Source organism: Acanthaster planci, linkage group LG01, assembly GCF_054643075.1.
Source record: "Acanthaster planci isolate LZ-2023a linkage group LG01, COTS_SCS, whole genome shotgun sequence".
Taxonomy (NCBI): domain Eukaryota; kingdom Metazoa; phylum Echinodermata; class Asteroidea; order Valvatida; family Acanthasteridae; genus Acanthaster; species Acanthaster planci.
Genome location: NC_141777.1, coordinates 1,481,995 through 1,501,018, shown reverse-complemented (window position 1 = coordinate 1,501,018; position 19,024 = coordinate 1,481,995). Strand labels below are relative to the sequence as shown.

The 19,024-nt window shown below is 40.1% G+C and overlaps 1 protein-coding gene across 2 annotated transcripts in view; it reads left to right on the top strand.

Annotated features, from left to right (window-relative positions):
* Window positions 1-19,024, top strand: part of LOC110977658 (transcription factor IIIB 90 kDa subunit-like) — a 61,249-nt gene that overhangs the window by 28,786 nt on the left and 13,439 nt on the right. For both annotated transcript variants that reach the window (XM_022231955.2, XM_087148032.1), the window contains exons 10-14: window positions 2,751-2,856; window positions 8,498-9,001; window positions 12,270-12,331; window positions 16,495-16,576; window positions 17,803-17,861. In XM_022231955.2, the coding sequence (XP_022087647.2) occupies window positions 2,751-2,856; window positions 8,498-9,001; window positions 12,270-12,331; window positions 16,495-16,576; window positions 17,803-17,861 (813 nt within the window). The remainder of the gene's footprint in view (window positions 1-2,750; window positions 2,857-8,497; window positions 9,002-12,269; window positions 12,332-16,494; window positions 16,577-17,802; window positions 17,862-19,024) is intronic.

Sequence of the window (19,024 nt, the reverse complement as noted above, 5' to 3'; positions counted from 1 at the left end):
ATGGTCATAGACCATGTCCATCCAGTACATGGAATCGTACAAATGAACCTGTACAGACCAATTGTGCCATCGAGTCTAATGCCTCCCTTCCCCTGGAAAAGAAATGACTAAGATGCATACATGTACATGTATATAACCCACATGTTTACTGCACATGTAAAACACATCAAGCATTGTGAAGAATATCATGTGTATGTACTGACAGAGGTACATGTACATGTATATCTAAAAGTTACATATAAGCATCTGACAGTTACATGTACATGTACCTTGTACCATCACTTTGCATCAAGAATAGTAAACCGACTTCCAGTGGCCTTATAGTGAAAGGGAACTGTTACGGTTATACCGGCACCCTAATTGCAGATAGGCAATATACTTGTACCATACTTTGGGTGGTCATGGTGGTTTTACATTAGAATCTGCACACGGCTATTGTCAATTTGAAACTTGGAACACATTGATGTTCTCAGCTTCCTCATCTGTACATTGATAAACTAGGATGCTATGCCAGAGCTCTTTGATTTATTTGTGGACTCGTCAGCATTAAGTACTATTCAGAAACACATGCTAATTGAAAGCTGATTGATATGGAATTTTCTGTCCAAATTATCTTACAGGTAGTAAAATTTTTGTCTAAGAGATCACAAGTCCTAAATAGTTTGTCTGAGGAGATTATTTTAAATACAGGAGCCCCACAGGGCTGTGTTTTGTCGGTTTTGCTGTTGCATCTTGTACAAGTGATTGTAGATCTACTGATGTAAATGTCGGAATCAAGAAATATGCTGATGACACAGTTGTGGGTCTGCTGAATGGTAGCAGTGGCTGTAATTACTATTGAAATATTGACCATTTCTCGGTTTGGTGCAAGAATAACTATCCCACAAAATCGAAAGGTTTTAAAATTTAGGAGATCTCCCCCTCAAACGCAACCATAAGTTTTAAATATTAGTGAGATTGAAATTATAAATGAATATAAGTACCTGGGTACCATAATGACCATAAACCTGACCCAATTCCCATGCAAAGGCAACCTTTTCAAAAGATCAAAAGAAGAATGTACTTTTTGTGAAGGCTGAGAGGAGCCCGTTTCAAGACCAGTTCTCGGCCTTTTTAAAAAGGCATGAGTTAAAAGTGTTTCGATATTTGATATTGTTTGATTTACAGCATCTTGGAAGGAACACAGAGAAATTAGGAAGAATTACAAAACGAGCCAGCAAACTGATCGGTGAACACAGATAATTAAATGAAGCACATTGTTGTATGAATAAAATTAAGGAGAAAGTCAAGGAAATTTGATGCAATGATTAAATAACACCCATCCTTCATCTGTTACCAATTCATGTGATCAGGAAAAAACCTGAGATCATTGGCCCCGTGAATGACACGATTCCTGAAATCCTTTGTTCCACCTCAGTTCATACCTACATGTATAATTCCCATTTTTGAAGATTTCCGTACAACAGACTCACCTGGCTCTTATATCGTCTCACTGATGTAAAATACGATAAGAGTGACCTGTTAATTCTTCGTCCCGTTTAATTATCATTTGTAATACATTAATTAATTTTACAGATGTTTCGTGCAGTTTTGTGATTTATTGAAACTGCAGACAAAGCTAATTTCCACGTATGTTTGTATTTTTTGGACAATAAAAAACTGAACTGATCTGTACACAAGGGGATAGATACATGTACATGTATGTGCTTGGCTGGTCTGACGTGCATTTACAATGTACATGTGCATGTAAGACTGGCTCAGGAGAATGGTCACGACTATAATGCCCGAGCCAAGGACATATTGATTCCAAGCACATGTTTATTCCCATTCGCAAATACTGTTTAAATCTGAGAGCCAAAAGAAGTCAATATATGATAAATTGCCAAGGATTTTGTTCAAGAATGTTACTTTCATTTTCCTGAACACCCCCATCCGTTTTATGGAATGTTCCTTGTGCAAGTAGACTAAAGTAGTCCAGAAGAATCTCCTTATATGGACTTGGCATGTGTATGGCTACTATAGTTCTGTATACATGTATGCTGCAGCGCACACCGACTTTTGACCAATAGGAATGGATTAAACTATCTTGTATCCCGGTGCCAGTGCGTTTTCTTTTGCAGCAGGCATTATCGAATTGCAGTAGGCTTATCAAATGTGAATAAATGTTGCACATTGTGGAATAGGAAGGTATTTATGAATGTGTCTTAAATGTACATGAACAGACAAGTAGATGGTGTTGTAAGGAAGACATTCCAAGTCGGTACCAGTTACTTATCCAGTCTCAAGGCACATCACGTACAATGGTGTTCTTCTTGGTCTTCAATCATTGCTCATCTCCTGTTACTTTTGAGTTGACTTGTAACCCAATACTTGATAAATTACATGAGACTCCAGGTTGACTGGATTTCAACTCTGTTGTAATGAGATCAAACTGTCGGCGGGAAAGTCTGTGTATAATTTTTGACAGTGTACTTGGTTTATGAACTGAAACACCTGTGCCCATTTTCAATTAACATACATGTACTGTACGTGTACTTTACAAATCTGATCATGAGAGTACCTTTATTGACAAGCTGAAAACTCTCCTTATGTAATTCAACATGGTATTACACACTGCTATATCTATTGACAGCATTATACTGTGAAATGCAGGGGCTCATATCAGTTAGGATTCAGAAAAAAAAATGTGACTCTCATCTGTTGAATTTTGATGCACGGTCTACTCATTTTGTTCCTCTTCACTACGGTAGCTGACAGAGATGAGTAAACAGCAATTTCAGGAGTTGTCTGGGGAGATCACGACGGTCCAACAGGAAATCGAGAAGGCCTTGATGAGGAAAGCGGCCAACGTAGACGGTATGTATAGTACATGCCCTCTCCCCCAATCAAATTGCAAAAACTGATGACGGTAGAATTGTCACAACAGTTGCAGCTTCAAATTCATCAAGCATCAGTTCAGTTACACTCCAACTAAAAAGTTTGTCCTTCCAGAAACTGAAACCAAACATCGCTCTCTAAATGAGTAGAGCAGAATTCAGTTGATGATTACCATTACCAGACACTGTAGTGTGTTCTCCCATCATCCTCAATTGTATAACTTTATCATATGTTATTCATGTACATGTATGTATCTAGTGCTGGCATACCGTGCATGCTCAACTAGATTTTTTTGTGAAATGTGGGAATTCAATCCATCTAAATATATCACTACCAAGTAAAAGTTGGAAGCCAATGCTCATCAAAAGTTCAGTTTAGCCACTGAAAGGAGAATTCATCCCATGGCTCCAGCGTACAGGTCTGAAAAGAATTATCCCAAGCATTTTGCTGGCTCATTAATCAGTTAAGATCAACAGGGCACTGGAAATAGATCGTAATTTGCCATGGTCAAGGTATTCCGGGCAGGTGTTTTCATCAAAGCTGCATTGAAAGACCACATAGTTAAAATGGTAGAATTCTTTGGATTCCAAATCCCTCCCGCTTCTTTCGTTTTGTGGGGGATGGTCTCTTTTTGTGGATGTCGGCAGCATCTTTCATGGAAGTTCTGGGTGGGGGGTAGTGAAGGATAGTCCACAGGGACCCGAGAGATGAGGTGATCGTTCTAAGGCCCACATTTTTTAATTCTTATTTTTGGGGTGTTAAATCCAGTCCAGGCTATTTACTTGATCTAAATGCTTCTCCTAAGGGAACTGCTGAATTATTCGGTCACTTATTCTTGATAAGATCATCTCCACTCTTGTGAATGATTGTTGCGTTTTGTTGGGAATGGTGTGGAGTAGCATTCTTTACACAGTCATAGCAATTGAAAAAAAATAAAGAAAAAAAATAGTAGAACAAAATACTTCAAAATTTTGTGTACACAACTTCAAAATCATTGCATTATCCTCCAAATAAGATGATATTTGAAATCATATCATATGGTACATGTACATATGTATGCTGTGCTTTTATGACATTGGAGCTATGGTGACTTGGTTACATGTATGATCCAAAGTGTGCTTTACAACAGGTCTTTACAATTTTACGTTTTGAAGCTAGTGAACAAAGGTTTACACTTAAGAGACCTTAAGTTTAATAAAGTAACTGGTATCCTGAAAACTACTGCAGCTATCCATTTGGGATGCCTGCTTCCATCTAACCATGTCAGCAGTGAGTGCTTAGACCCATCATTCAGTTCTCACCCCGGTATTGCAAAAACATGGCCCGCAGTGTGCGTGCGTGTCTGTGAGTCCTAAAGACCGCCATCTAATGAAGACTTATTAGAGGCATTGCAGATTGCACTAACTGGGCTAGAAATGTGCGGTGCCTGAAAGACTCATAAATTGTTTTTGGACAAGTTGACAGCGCACGCAGTCCTCTGGCAGTTGCTGTCATGGCTTTCCTTTTTTTCATGATCGCATGAGTCCCCCTGAACTGAGAGTTTTGCAGCTTGTATAGCATGCATGTGATTTCCTTGAACAGTTGCCCAAAGGATGACACGTTCTTTCAAGTGAACCCGTGTACGTACTTGAAGTTGTCAGTAACTTTTAATTTGTTGTTTGAGAAAGCTCTGCTGGTGATGTACACATGCTCAATCACACCAGATCCAGCACAGGCAACATATTGCATGTACAATGTGACTGACATGAAGGCAAATGTGCGTGAACATGAGAACGGATCCAGGTGTAACATCACATAAACTGCCGCACTCCGTGCATGTCTGAAAGTTCTCCAAAGTTTGCCTGGCAGAAATTGCTTGGGGGCCCCAGTTAAATTACGGCCTTGAGGTAAGAATGCCAAGAGAGTTCATGCATTTTATGAGCATGATGAGTTATGTGTCTCATGTTTGATGGATGGGCCGTCGGTGTTGTTTAATGACACTCATTATTAATGCAAAGAGAAGGCTTGCAAGAGCCGCAGATGGACGTGACCTGCCAACAGTTGCTGGTACATGTATGTGCATGTACATGTCCTACATAAGCCTCACCTTTTTGGGGGGTGGAGCTGAAGTATTTTTTTGGGGGGGGAACTTTTTTTGTTGCATTTGTCATTCGTTGTTGGGGTGTGTGTGGTTTTCATTCACTGGTTAAAAACCTGATGCAGTTATAAAGGGATTAAAAGTTGAGATAAATTACTTTGTTTCGTAGGAATTAAGACAGCACAAGTGGTGGTAGCTTTGATTTTGTTTGCCCGTGGGATTCACTATCCCTTACCTATGGCCAAAGATTTACCGCTAGAATTGTCTTCATTTTTTCAGCTTTCGCAAATTAGATAACTCTCCCCAACCAAAAAGTGGATGCTTTTTTACTGCATTTTAAAATGAACCACCGGTATGTGCACTGTGTATTTACAAACGGTCTGTGTCTTGAAGGAGATGCATGTATTTTGTTATTTTAGATGTACCGGCACTGCACATAAATTTCAGATTGTGAATTTGAATTATTGTTGCCCTCACCATCTTGATAGTAATTCAAGAGGCCGTGCAAAGAGCACTGTGGCCTATTTTCATTTGGACTCAGATCTGAAAAGTACAGTGTCTGTGTACAATGCACTTGTACCCATGTACATGTATGTATAAGTAGGCCTACTGTAGATTCCATACTTGATGAGACTCATTCTACCGGTATGCATACAGTGTACGTGTACCTTTACATGTATATTTGTGCATGTACATGTAACCATATGTCTTTTTGAAACACCTGTGCATGTACGTACATTATCTTTAATCATCTGATCTTTATTTGTGGTGGCTCCTACGTGTAGGACATACAGTTGTATTCAGATGAAACCTGACCAACTGTCCGCAGCCAAAGTTGGAGTAACGGAATGAGCAATGAGCTACCTGTAGTGGGGTATTTCGAAAAGACAAGGTCATTCGAGACCAGAGCAGTGTCACGCATGGGAGTAGGCAAATCGCTGCATTGTCTGGGCATCAGACCTCATGTATGCATACTGCTGTTTCTGAATAATCTTGGATGCACTTCGTTTTGGGCATGTGCTAGTTGTAATATCAAGCCGGCACCTTGGCACTGCCAAGTTTGAAATGTCGAGGGAGTTTAATGCTTTCAAATACTGTAAATTACCTTACGCCATGTATATACATGTACTATACCCCATGTATACTTTGTTATGGTAATATTGACAATTATACATGTTATATGGACACACACAATTGCAATTGTTCATGGAAATCCCTAACCTATGACTTGAGCAGACAAACTTCATGGCAAATTCAACACATGGACAAGCTTCTTGCGTAGTACTTGGATTCTTAGACTTTCATATACAGGAAGCTTTATTACCACATGAATAACGTTTCCCTACGTAATTCCACAAACCGCATGTTATTAGGCTCCACCTTTTACTCCTTATTTGTGAAAGATCTGTGCCTTACATATTTTATGAGCCCACGATAACTCCTCTCGATAAGGTGATAAATTCTCCACTGTGGCTGCAGCAAACGTGTGGAACCAGTTTCCTCAGATTGTCAAATCACCCACATCCATCACTTCTCTAGAAGAACAATATGAAAGTTCCCCACAAAAAGAAATCACAGGGGGCGAGGCAAGGGGACCTTTGTGGCCACTCAATCTTATGGTTGATCGCTGTTAGTCTTGTGTTGAACAACTCTCCTAGCCTTTCCCTCATGATGATCCGACGATTAGCTGGAGCCCACCCTAAGCGGTGTAACATTCCACCGAGGTGTTCCAAGTTTTGCTGTAACTGCGGTACAATCTTGTCGTTGATAATCTCAAGGTAACGTTCACCATTTATATTGCCATCAAAGAAACAGGGTCCAATCTCCACACAGACCTATCCAAAGAGAAATCTTCTTTGGGCTCATTTTCACGTAAAACTGAAGTTGGGTGGGGTATGCATCGGAGCTATTCCCAGACATTCTGGTTATCGACTTGGCCATTCATAAAAAATGCTGCTTCATCCCCAATCACAAGTTGCTCCAAGAATCTGGGTTGCCGGTCAAGGAACCACTGGCAAAATCTTAGTCATCTGGGTAGATCTGCATCAAGGAGTTCGCGTCGCCTGTGCATCTTGTAAGGGTACCAATGGATGTCCAATCGAATAATCTTATGGAAAGAGGATGGTGAAATTCCTAGCCCGTTTCTCCTGGCAGACACGTGCGGATCTCTTTGTAGCAATTCACGGACAGCCCCGATGTTTGCATCTGATCTTGCCATTCTTCGTCGGCTTAAGCGACCCTTGATGAGATTCAAGCTTACCTTTGGTACTTTTGGATGTTTTCCAAATTGTCAAATTGGCGGGAATGGCACGGTCAGGAAAACGCCGACCAAATGCATCTGCTACTTGCTGGAGGTTTCCAGTCTTCAACCACTCTGTTACCACAAGCGCACGCTGCTCAGTTGTAAGTTGCATTTTCCTGGTCGGAGAAAATGAGCAACTTTTCCAACTTTTAAGGAGTGTGCATGGAAATAACATGCTAAGGATTGCATAATTTGGAGGCCCAACAAAAGCCTTGCTCTGGGCAGACAAGGTTCTTTGCCAAAACATCTGTCTGGTGCAAGACCAGTTCTGACATGATTGATTGAAGTGCTTTGTGCTCAGTCATCTGTGACAGTAAATTGGATTTCTTGGCATCATAAAAAAGAGGACATCATTAGTTAATAAATGGTGGTTGCCAGTTTCCAAAAAATTTAGCCATGCCCAAGAAATGAAGAAATTAATCTCAGTGTCCTTTTTAAAAAAAAAAAACTCTCTGTATATTAAGTTACCTCTGAACAATGTTTGTGTCACTAGTCACAGTTTACTACCCATAAATGTATGGTACATGTTCATGTACAGCGTAAAAGTAGTATGGACAGGGAGTCTTTGGAGTGTATCTTGGTACTTCCCCCAAATTTTGCCCAATTTTGACCTGTTCTGAACCCCTCCAACAAACTGTATTGACACTATTTAAATGTCTAATAATTAGGACTTACCCGTACAATGTACATGTAGCCGGTGTCCTCATTGCCTTATACGGGTTGCTCTTCACAATACTGGTTGCATTACATGTGTGTGTATGGTACTTGCACGTACATGTAATCTTTCATCAGTCATGTTCAATTAAGAAAATCTTATCCTTGAACACCTACCGGGTATACATGTGCGTGGTTTGTTTCCGGGTGATACATTTTTGTTAGTGTGAAACTCTTCACATCATTTATCATGTGCAATATTGGCTCTGTGTTCAATTTCAAGTGCAGGTCTCTCGTCAAGAAGGGAGGCAGAATTACTGGTATGCAGTATGTGTAGACATTAAGGGGCTGCATCGATATACCTACCGGTACATGTATTTAAGAAGTTTTTGATTCGTACATGTAGTCAAGTGAAGTATTTACCCACCTGTGTTTTGAATAACACTAAGCTGGGGGAGGGGGAGATATAAGCACATGCACACCCTATGCAAAGGATTAATGAGGTTTTCACTTCTGTGAGGTTGTGATGACTTCAGTTCTGTGAGATTGTAACTGAAGAAACTGTTTGTCTCTTCTCTCTCTCTCAGATGCTAGCATGGCTGATGACTGTGATGGGGCTGATATCGTTGACAGGCTCAGTGAAGAGAACCATAACCTGGGGATTGAAGAGCACATTCCTCATCCTCTGAGGAGTGGCAGCGGAGACACGCATGAGGAGAATTCTTCTCCTGCATCTCGAGATGCCTTCAGCCGCCCCCCTGATGGGAGCGATGAACCCAGAGCAGAATCAGGCCACGAACTCGCTGGCGCGGGCCCAGCAAAAGTAGGGCATGCCTCAGCTTCAGAGGGGGAGGGAGCAAGATCACAGACAGTAGACTCACCCTTGGGGGCTGCCGGCCCCCCTGCTCGGGCTGTCCCCACCCCCAGGGTTGATTCCCCCGGGGGGGAGGGAGGAGATGTGCTGAATTCCTTGCTGATGCCCCCTCCCTGGAGCGAGGAGGCCGAGATGACTCGGGGTCTGCCCCCCTCGGCTCTGTCTCTGGGTTTGTCAGAAACCATCGAAGAGTGCATGCAGCCAACAGACAAGAAAGGTCAGAGACTAGGTCATCTTGTTCATCAGCTTCTGAGAAGCTGTAGTTGAAATCATTGTCTCAAGGTACTCTGGAAACTGAGGGAAAAGCTTTCTCTCCAATGTCCGAATCAGGAAATCTAAGTGTATCAAAGTGGTCCACTTCTGGGACTCCCTGACATGTACATATACTTGCCAAACCTTACATTTTCATAGTATGCTAGCCTAAAGGCTGTCATCCGCTAGTGTTTTGTATCGTAGTAAATAACGTCTCAAGCCATATTGTTAACAAACCCATTTTTGCCTGAGAATTTATTTGAATGCACTTGAGACTGCAGGAGACACTGTCGGAGAATGTCTTTTTTTAAGCAACTGGTCATGGGAATGGAATCATAACATGAAATTCTCCCCTCCCCTTTCAATTTATTCCTCTTAACTGAAATGGGCCATAGCCCTCAACAGCTACCGCGCTGTTTTGCGTATCGTACCCGGTCTGGTGCAGGTTCCTGTGTTATCAAAGCAAACAGGAGCACATTGTTTATTCACATGATGCCAGTCGTCCCTGTTTGGGAGCCGAGAATAGTTCCCTTCCATGTGATGGGAAACATTCAAGACAATTAGTGTGGCCTAGTACGTCAAACTTCAAGTGTATCACATTTGCGTTACATCATTTACATGTACACTGTACCAATACCTGTAAGCACATTAGTCATTGGAGTATTTATAACGTACACATACTCTGATAAAGTAAGAGCACGATGTGCTCTTTCAAAGATTCCGAACCTGGAAAAAAATTGTGAAAAATGGATGCCACATTAGTTTCCAGTCTGCAGCTGACGCTGCGCATGTTTCTGCTTCACAAGACTTGTCATCGATTTTTGTGCTGTTCCCATGAGCCATTTTGTCAGCACACTCACAAGTGTGGGTAGGGAGAGAGAACACATGTATATTGCACCCGGCTGGACACCCCCCCATCTGGTTTGAAATTTTGTCTAACTCACAAATTTATTTTGGAAATGTGATCCATTATGAGTCGTGTCACAGCATAAGATATGTACATACATGCATCTAGTATGGAGATACGTGTACAAAGTCCGCCTATATGTAACGATTGATGAACATGTTCCAAAGAGTGTAATTCATCCCAACAATATGGCTGCTGCTGTGGTATACACGTGTAGGTGTAAGCCTCCTCATGCATGGACATGTACATCATCAAGTAACATGTATGCATTGCATCATTTCTCTCCGAGGACTGTGTCGTCCTCTCAGGCAGAAGAGTTAGAACCAAGCCAGAGTGGCACCTTGAAGTGGAAACTACATGTACGATGTATATGTATCCTAAATACTGTACGTGTACATTTAGACAGTGGCCCACATATACAGTTGTACACTACAGTGGGCTTCTTGCAACACCAGACAACAAAAGCCTCAGTGAGGTTTAATGCATATCATGACCTGAACTGCAGATGAACATGTACTGGAAGCGTGACATGTACCATTGGCAAAAATGCGGGTGCCGAGTCTCTTGAACTTTTTTGAACTTTTTGAAAGAACTGATATACAAGAAACTTTTTCTCCCGTGCATAATTTAATCATAATATCTGTGGCTTGTAGTGAAGTTGTCCCCTCCTGCGGTTATTTGGACGGTCATGGCATGACCCCTGTAATTCCCACATACATTTACATGTAATTCCCTGTTTGGATTGCGGTTTTTATGACAACACTAATGTGTTCACGGGGTTTTAACACAGCCAGGGAGTAGCCATTATGTTGGATAATGTTGCAGCTTGCTTGGTTACAGTGGATTGTTTTCCTGAAGCAGAGATGCTTTACGATTTATTTTTGTTTGGATAGAACACTGCCATACATGTACATTTATGTCTAGTAGAAAGATGTTACTAGAAAACCATTACTCCTTAGTCCCAGGCTACAGCAAACATCCACTTTGAATCATTTGAATGATTTATCGCTCATATATTTGTAGATCCTTGTCAGAATGCAAGTACTTGTACTTTATGCTAATATTTGAATGACCACTAGCCTAAAATTTATAGCGTTGTGTGTTACTTGGCATTTGTTATGGTATTCTGGCACCTGGGCAGAAATCCAAAATTAAAATATCAAACAATGGCTACATGCATTATTTGGCATGCAAAACAGATTATCCACTCTGAACACAGGGCGAGGGTTCCCCTCATTTTCGCTGTTTTCTCCGAACGATGCAATCTACACTCCGAATTCGCATCTTGGCATGAACAGATAAAAAGCCCTTTTAAGCTTGTTATACATGTAGTTGAACTCTGAAGACAAATGACACTGCGTTCGATTTGGATGCCATATTTACTAATTTACTGATACATGTAAAATCAGAGAAAACATGTTTTCCTTAGAGATGCTTTTTAAAGAAACAAGTGTCAGAGCTTATGCAATTGGTTTTATGAAGTAGAGTTATAAAATTTAATTCATAATAAAAGGTGCAAACGTAATGTAGGAGCTTGAGAATTTCACAGTAAGCATACTTCTCACGTTGTTTTCTGCTGTATTATAAAAGTAGGTCTGGGGCCAATTTCATAGAGCTGCTTAAACAAAGGTTACCAGCTCAAACTCTATCTGATTGTCATGCTAACCAAAAAAACAGCTAAATACAATCCCAAAACAATAAACCTCACATGGAGTTTTGACTGGTTACCTGATTTATCAAGTAAGGTTTTTTCACGCTTAAGCAAATTTTGTGCTTAAGCACCTCTATGAAATTGGCCCCTGGTTGTAAACCACCGAGCCATGAATTTCATACAGTTACATAAAAATGGACAAGCAGATTTCCGCTGCTGCTGGCAAAGATTCAATGAAATATTAATCATCAGGTTCATTAATGGTAACTTGTCAACGCTGTCAACTCTGGCATTTTGGAACTGGTGTTTTAAGAACCAGCACCTTTTCTTGGGAAAAGTGTGACTCCTTGTTCATGTACATGTACCTTGTTCTATGCGTACAAGTACGTTTGTACTTGCTAAGGGAAAGCACATTTATGTGTACATGTACATGTACCTATGCACTGTATACACCATTATGGTTGAGATTTGGTACAGTATGTGCAAAAATGAAAGAAATACATGTATGTATATGTCACTGTTTTTAGACTTTCAACAGACTTTACCTTTTCCCGAAATCCAAGACATATTTTCTACAAGAGTTGTTTTCCATGCTTCATAAACATGCTTTGAATATGCTTGTTCATAAAAGATAGGTACCCCTTTCAAGAAAAGTGTTTTTTTTTTCTTCCACAGCTTCTGAAGAAGAGTCAGGTGACTTGGACTTGACGGGCATCGACGACAGAGAAATTGATCTGGTTTGTCTTATCATTATCATTTTTCTCGCCTCATACCTGCGTCTACACCCATCCTTAACCCCTCTCAGCCCTCAATCCCTCTTCACAAAAGCATCCATGTACAGGTGGTTGATTATGTTGTTTTTCTGAGATTTCAGTGAAATGATGTTTATTAGAATTTCAAACTTTTGAAAGCTTTTATTCCATGGCCAGAGATTCTGTTCAAAGTCAGCTGTGGGCGCTAAATGTTAATGTTAACAAGGCTGCAAACAGTTCTATGCAGCTGTCCAAATGATGGTCAGTTTTATCAATTGAAATGAGGCCTGGCATGGAAGTGTACTCAAGGAGAGCTTTATTTACAGTAGCACGTGCATGCTCTGTAGACTGTGAAATCGGGGCCATGAATTTGAGCCGAGATTCATACCCTAACCTGAGCCATTACAGTTTCTCAGTTTGTTGGTCCGACTGAAATCAGTTGCAGCATTGAGTGGTCACTAATGAGGCATATATGTACATGTACGTGCAGTTGAGTTAGATTCAGGAATTGTGCGAACCGTTCCCCCAGTTGATTGAGTTTTTATTTTTGTACAAGTGCCAACCCACATGTACTTTAGAACTAGGACTTACAATATGTTTGTGAATTATTCTTTATGATGATCATTAGTCTTTACATTTCAACTTTGAATGCTCCTTAGACATGTAAGATTCTCAACATTGCAAAGATCTACACCATTATACAGAAGGGATTTATAAGCACCTTAAAAGATGCAATATATTAGTAAAAGAAATGTAAGTGTAAGGTAATAAAACGTAGTTAGACTTAAGTTAAGAAGATTGTCGTAAGTTAAAGCAGTACATACAACTTGAACTACGTCTTCCGATGTACAAAGGTGTGTCTGAAAAATATACATCTGTCTCTTGGCATAAAACATAGTAAAGGAGGCCAGTAAGTTACTGTCACGTTAGCAATTTTTCCATGATGGTGTGACATTTTTGCCATGTCTTGAACAATCTGCAAGGACTGTTCTTTATGTGTATCATGTCAGTGTGGAGGCCATTACTGGATCGAGACCACAGAGTGGTATCTGTTTTGGAGGGGAAAAAAAATCAATGTCCATCTCAATGTCCAAACTGACCGGCAAGTTTTGTACCATCCATTTCTAACAGCAAACTGCAGCCTGCACGCCTGTTCAAAAGTGCAAAATGATTTTGGGTTTCGAAACACTTGTAGAAATTTATATCGATACACGTACATGCATATATGGGAAATGTTACTAACGTGTTTGGTCCCCTTTAATCTGTTTTGTGTCTGTAGTTACAAATATTTATGCCTCTGTTTAACTTCACTGTAATCTTTTGATGTTTTCCCGTCACTACGTTAGCAGACTATTACATACATGTAGGTACACGTTGATGTACACACTTTTAAAGACCTCCGTTTACTCACGTTCACAGTGTCATATACCATACTCACTTTTTGCTTTAATCAAAGCCCAAAGCTGTTTTGAGAAACTTGGCTTTCACATTTGTTTGGGCAGATTGTTGACATTTATTTTTTCTTGAGTACCTTTTTGGGGGAAAAATATAGAGATTGAAAGCCAAGACAAATTTAGCAACATCAAGATGCCAAACCAGGCTCCCACTATATCACTGTGAGTTTATATTATATTAACAAACCAAATATCCAGACTAAATGTTTTGAAGACAAAATAATTTTGCGATAGGCAGAACGACATGTGAACCCTGAGGATGATCAGTATCATATTCCGGAATTGTTGACATTATGCTTGGGAGACGTTTCAGTATGCTGGAATTACCTTCTGAAAAAATGTGACTTGGGGATGAAGGTTTCCATGGCGGAATTGCTGAGATAATCAAGAAATGCCATAAATTTGCCTGCATGTAATAAATCTGCCAGTGTGTGATTCTTGCATGCCTGGATATTTTGGGTAGTTCAAAGTCGCTGGGATGGGCCGGGGAGGGAGTGTTTGTATACAAACCCAGACATAACAGTGGGGGGGGGAGGGAATAGGAGGCAGACGACCGTGTGTGCGGGGGCAGAGCTGATTGCCTGTGATGGGGAATAGAAATTAAGCATCTCGATGAAGTAAGGATTGTCACACCTGCATCGGTCCAATCCATCATAGTTACCATAGCAACTGTGCTTCACTTCATCTTGCCGGCATCAGATTTCTTGCATACTTTGTTGCCAGGTTTTCCAAATGTTAAAGATTAAACTTCTCTACAAGAAGGGGATGCTTTCGTCTTCTTTGCATATTGACATGCCCTTGACATGTAAGTCTTGTGAAAACATGTTTACAAGACTGAGATAGCCGAGCAGAATTACTTGTCAGTGTTAAGAGGCTCGTAAGCAGTATGTTTTGATCATTACTGATAATTATTTTTAGTCAGTTCAAATATTGACTAGGCTTGAGGAATTAGTTATTAACCCTAACCATGCTGAAGCCAACAAGGTTATGCAGGATTTCAATGGTCTCTAGGGGTTAGGGTTCACCCTAACCATACTGAACCCAACAAGGTGATGCAGGTTTTCAATGGTCCCTAGGGGGATAGGGTTTTAAGGGAATAAATACGACTGTGTACACTGCTTGGCCTCGGGAGACTGGCTGCTAGTAATGTTCCAAGCCTGTGGGGCATGATGTATATCAAGCACATATTTATTCCCATTCATACATGTAAATGCCTTTTTGAACAATCCTGTAATCCCATTGTTGAAATTTTGAATTTTTGTAATCCCGTAATTTTCATCTGTGTTGCCATCTTTTGCTGCTTCCTTTTTATTTCTATTCATGTTCATGGGCCACTGTTAAGTACTTGTTTCTGCTTCCCTGTAGTTAAAATGACGTAAACCAGTAATTACTGTTTCTACCATTGGTAATCCAGAGGGTCGCTTGGCGTGAGATATTAAATGAAACACATTTTGAAATTTGTTCGCACGTTCTCAGTGGACATGCTATTGAATTTAACCTGTCAGTTGGTAATTTAAAATTGACTTACTTTGACAACTTTGGTCATCTGTTTTTCAACTAGGTACCAGTTTTATGTTGGCGCATGCTTGTGTTTGCGATTTACCTCAACTTTTCAGGCTTGGTCAAGAAGTTTACATTAATTACCTCCTTAAGGGTTTTTAAATTACAATTTATGTAAAAATGGTTCTCAATGGATAATATTTTGTAGTTCAAATTTCCTGAGCTTCAATGCCTGTCCACTTTTGGTGAAAATCTTTAGCTTCTTTGGTTAGAAAAATACATTTTGAAATTGTGACCTCTCACCAAAAATAGATGAGGGAAAAGCAGGCGATATTCACATCAACTTTTTCAATCTGGGCAAGAAGTTTACAATTTATGAGATTTGTTTTAATCCCCCATTTACAAATATGCCTCCTTTACAACCTTCCCCCCTTTCCACGAGCTTCAAAAGTCACCTTCTTAAGGGGGAACAATGTAGCCTCATTTTGAGATTGTAAAATTACTCCAAGTACTGAATGTGGAATAGAAGTATGTCATTGTTCGGGGGCCACTTTTGTTGCTGGCTGATGCTTTGTCAACTGTTTAAGACCATCCACGTGATGGGCTCTTATCCAATAGGAATGGCTGAACTGTCTTAGGTATTTAATGAGTATCCAATCAAATCAGCCATGTCACATTCATCTACATTCATATATATGTTAGTAATTGAAGAGGTGGATTTGCATTTTCAGTGTTGTTTGGTTTGCTTTTTTAATTTCTTTTTTGGCCAACCTTGTCTTAATTTGAGTGAAAGAGAGATTCTGTACTTTGTTAACAGTATTTCTCTGGATTTTTTAATTGGGCAGGATTACACACAAAATCATAAAGGAAAAGATAAAACTTCTTTTGTTCCCACAATGGGTTTTGCCTTCCATGTATGTTAAGATCTCAAGATTATTGAACATTACTAAGAATATTTCTAAAACCAAAATATTATGGTTGATTGACAAAACAAACTATACCCTAAAGCGATTTGTAGTCACATGGTAGAAAAGAAGGAATGAAATTTCAGTTAGCCAATAAACATTTGTTATGTGGAGTCAATCCTCATGACTTCTTCAGTTTGTCTTTGATTTATTTTATTTAGAGCCGATGTTACATGTACCATTTATTTATTGACTTCCCTTTGAAATGCTTCTTCTTCTCTGCACTCAGTTCATATTGAGCCCAGCTGAAGTTGCAATCAAAACGGAGATCTGGACGAAAGAGAACGCAGAATACCTCAAGCAATTGGAAGGTAAACAGACTTACTTTAATCCCCAAAACAAAACGAAAACACCTCAGGGTGCTCCTGCATTCTTTTTGGATGTGCGGCTGTTTTTATTTTTTATTACACCGCCTTTCGATTCCTCGTCCTGGCAAATCATCCACAGCTGACGTCTTAAAAATATGTGAAGGCGAGCGAATGTTGAAAAGCACCCGGGGGAGACATCAAAAGTGGCTAGCACGCACACACAAAAAACAACTTCCATCCCCGTAAATTCCTCATTTCTGTTGCATTAACTTTGGAGGTATTGATTGGACGGTGCTGGCGGTGCATCGACCAACATTCAGGGTTTGTCCAGCACTGGGCCGTGTCTCAGGCGGCCACAAACTGCGCCTCCAGCTTGCCTGTATTAATACCATCAATTTGTCAGCCCTGTTTGCTACTGCCAGAGTCAATTTGGCAAGTCCCATCTAATCTCCTTTTACATTTAAGGGGAAACCGGGCCTGTTGAACTTCCCTTTCAAATCATTTCAACTTGTGATGTCGAAAGGAGCCCTTCTATGCTTTCGTTTGGGTATTTTTTTTTTCTTTGGAAGCTGTGGTCAAAGAATCGTAGAGGAAGACTGAATGCTGAGCAGAGCTTTAATGTGGTGTGACAGAGCGGATGACCGTGGTGTGACCTTAGGAACACACAGCAGCAATTGTCTGTGAATGGCTCTAAAGAGGCAGTGATTCATGTGTGAAAGCCTCATTTCCCATAATCCTCAGCACCTGCTGTGCACAGATTGATTTATATGCAAGGCAGCTCAAGAAAGACAACAGGATCGAAAGTGCAAAGTTGACAGACAAATACCCCGCCCCTCTCCCCTGGGGAAAAAAAATGAAAACAGAAAAAAAGGAGATTTAAAGCACACACAAAAGCTTTTTTATCTGTGCCAATTTGTTAGGGTATCTTGAAAAATGAAAGTAGATTGAAATTTTCCAGTTGACATTTAGAAATAGATTCTCATGCCAACATTTGAAAAGTTGTGAAGTAGATTTGCTATTGCATGTATTTCAGAATCAGATGTCGAGTGAAGTGTCAAATGAGACATTACTCAAGAGTTGAAAAAATATCTCTCTGTGATATGTTTCTCATACATAGATCTTAATACATCTCAAATATTACAAAACAAAACATGGCTAATTCTTGTTAATTTTCCACAAAGCCATACCATCTTGGGTATTTGGTATAGATGTAGTCTTTTGTTCCACAGATAAACAAGCCAAAGAGGCAATGGAAAAGGAGCAAGGAATCACCAAGGAACCAAAGAAGGTAAGCCATGAGTGTGGCCAGCCTCTGGCCTGAGCCATGTATAGAGGGAGTTGCGACATGAGTGTCACCAATGCTGGAAACAAACTGGCAGACTGTATGCATCAGTGCACATGGACAGTCGGTATACGATAGCCGTATGCTCTACCGTACACATAATGAACGGCCCTTTTGTTGCCAAAATCTGAAGCTGGCATGAACCCTGTCTATACAGCTCTGCCTCTGGTATGGGAAGCATATATAAGACACCAGACCTGATTACCCAGAGCATGTACATCCATAAAGGCATCCTCCTAAGTGTCTTAAAGCATAACCAGCAAGCAAACAGGGAACTTCCTATTAATGTAGATACCATACTCTTAGTTCTTGGCCTAAAAAATCATGTGAGTGTTTATTATTTTTTTCATGCCTCATCTCACAGTGGTCAGTTGATCACAGCAACTATTTTGGAATGGCTAAAAGCCACGTTAAGCCTCAATTATGTGGCTTAAAGTATATTCTTTGGGTAGGGTTGTGACAGTTGATATTTTTACCTTGTGGATTTTTGATGGAGAGTTTGATGCAGTGATTTACATGTAGATACCACAGACCAATATTTTGTGCCATGCATTTAATTCATGTTTATTTCAGAACAGGATGTATACTTGATGTTTGACATGCACTAGACCTGCTTATAGATGTAGAAATATGCCCCACGGATTATTGTTACTTACAACATGTACATGCATTGTTTGGCATGCATAAGGGTTTATCCACTACGAACACAGTGTGAGGGTTCCCCTTGTTATCTCTGTTTTCTCCAAATGATGCAATCTGCATTCAGAATTCACTTCTTGGCATGAACAGAAAAAAAAGCCCTGTATAGCTTGTTATAGTTGAGCTCTGAAGACAAATGACACTGCGTTTGATTTGGATGCTTGCATATTTTATTTGAACAGATAAAATCAGTTTTCCTTAGAGGTGCACTTTAAAAGGGAGAAGAAAGGAGAAATAGGTAACCATTGCTTTGAGATATCGATAATTGGGGTGCTCCTAAAACCAGACATGCAAGCACATCAATAATTGACATTCTAGTGAAACCGAACATACAAGTACAAATTTGTGAGTATTCCCTTGTGTAAAAGCTCACATTTTCCCTTGTCTCCGTCTCACTCACGTCAAAGTGC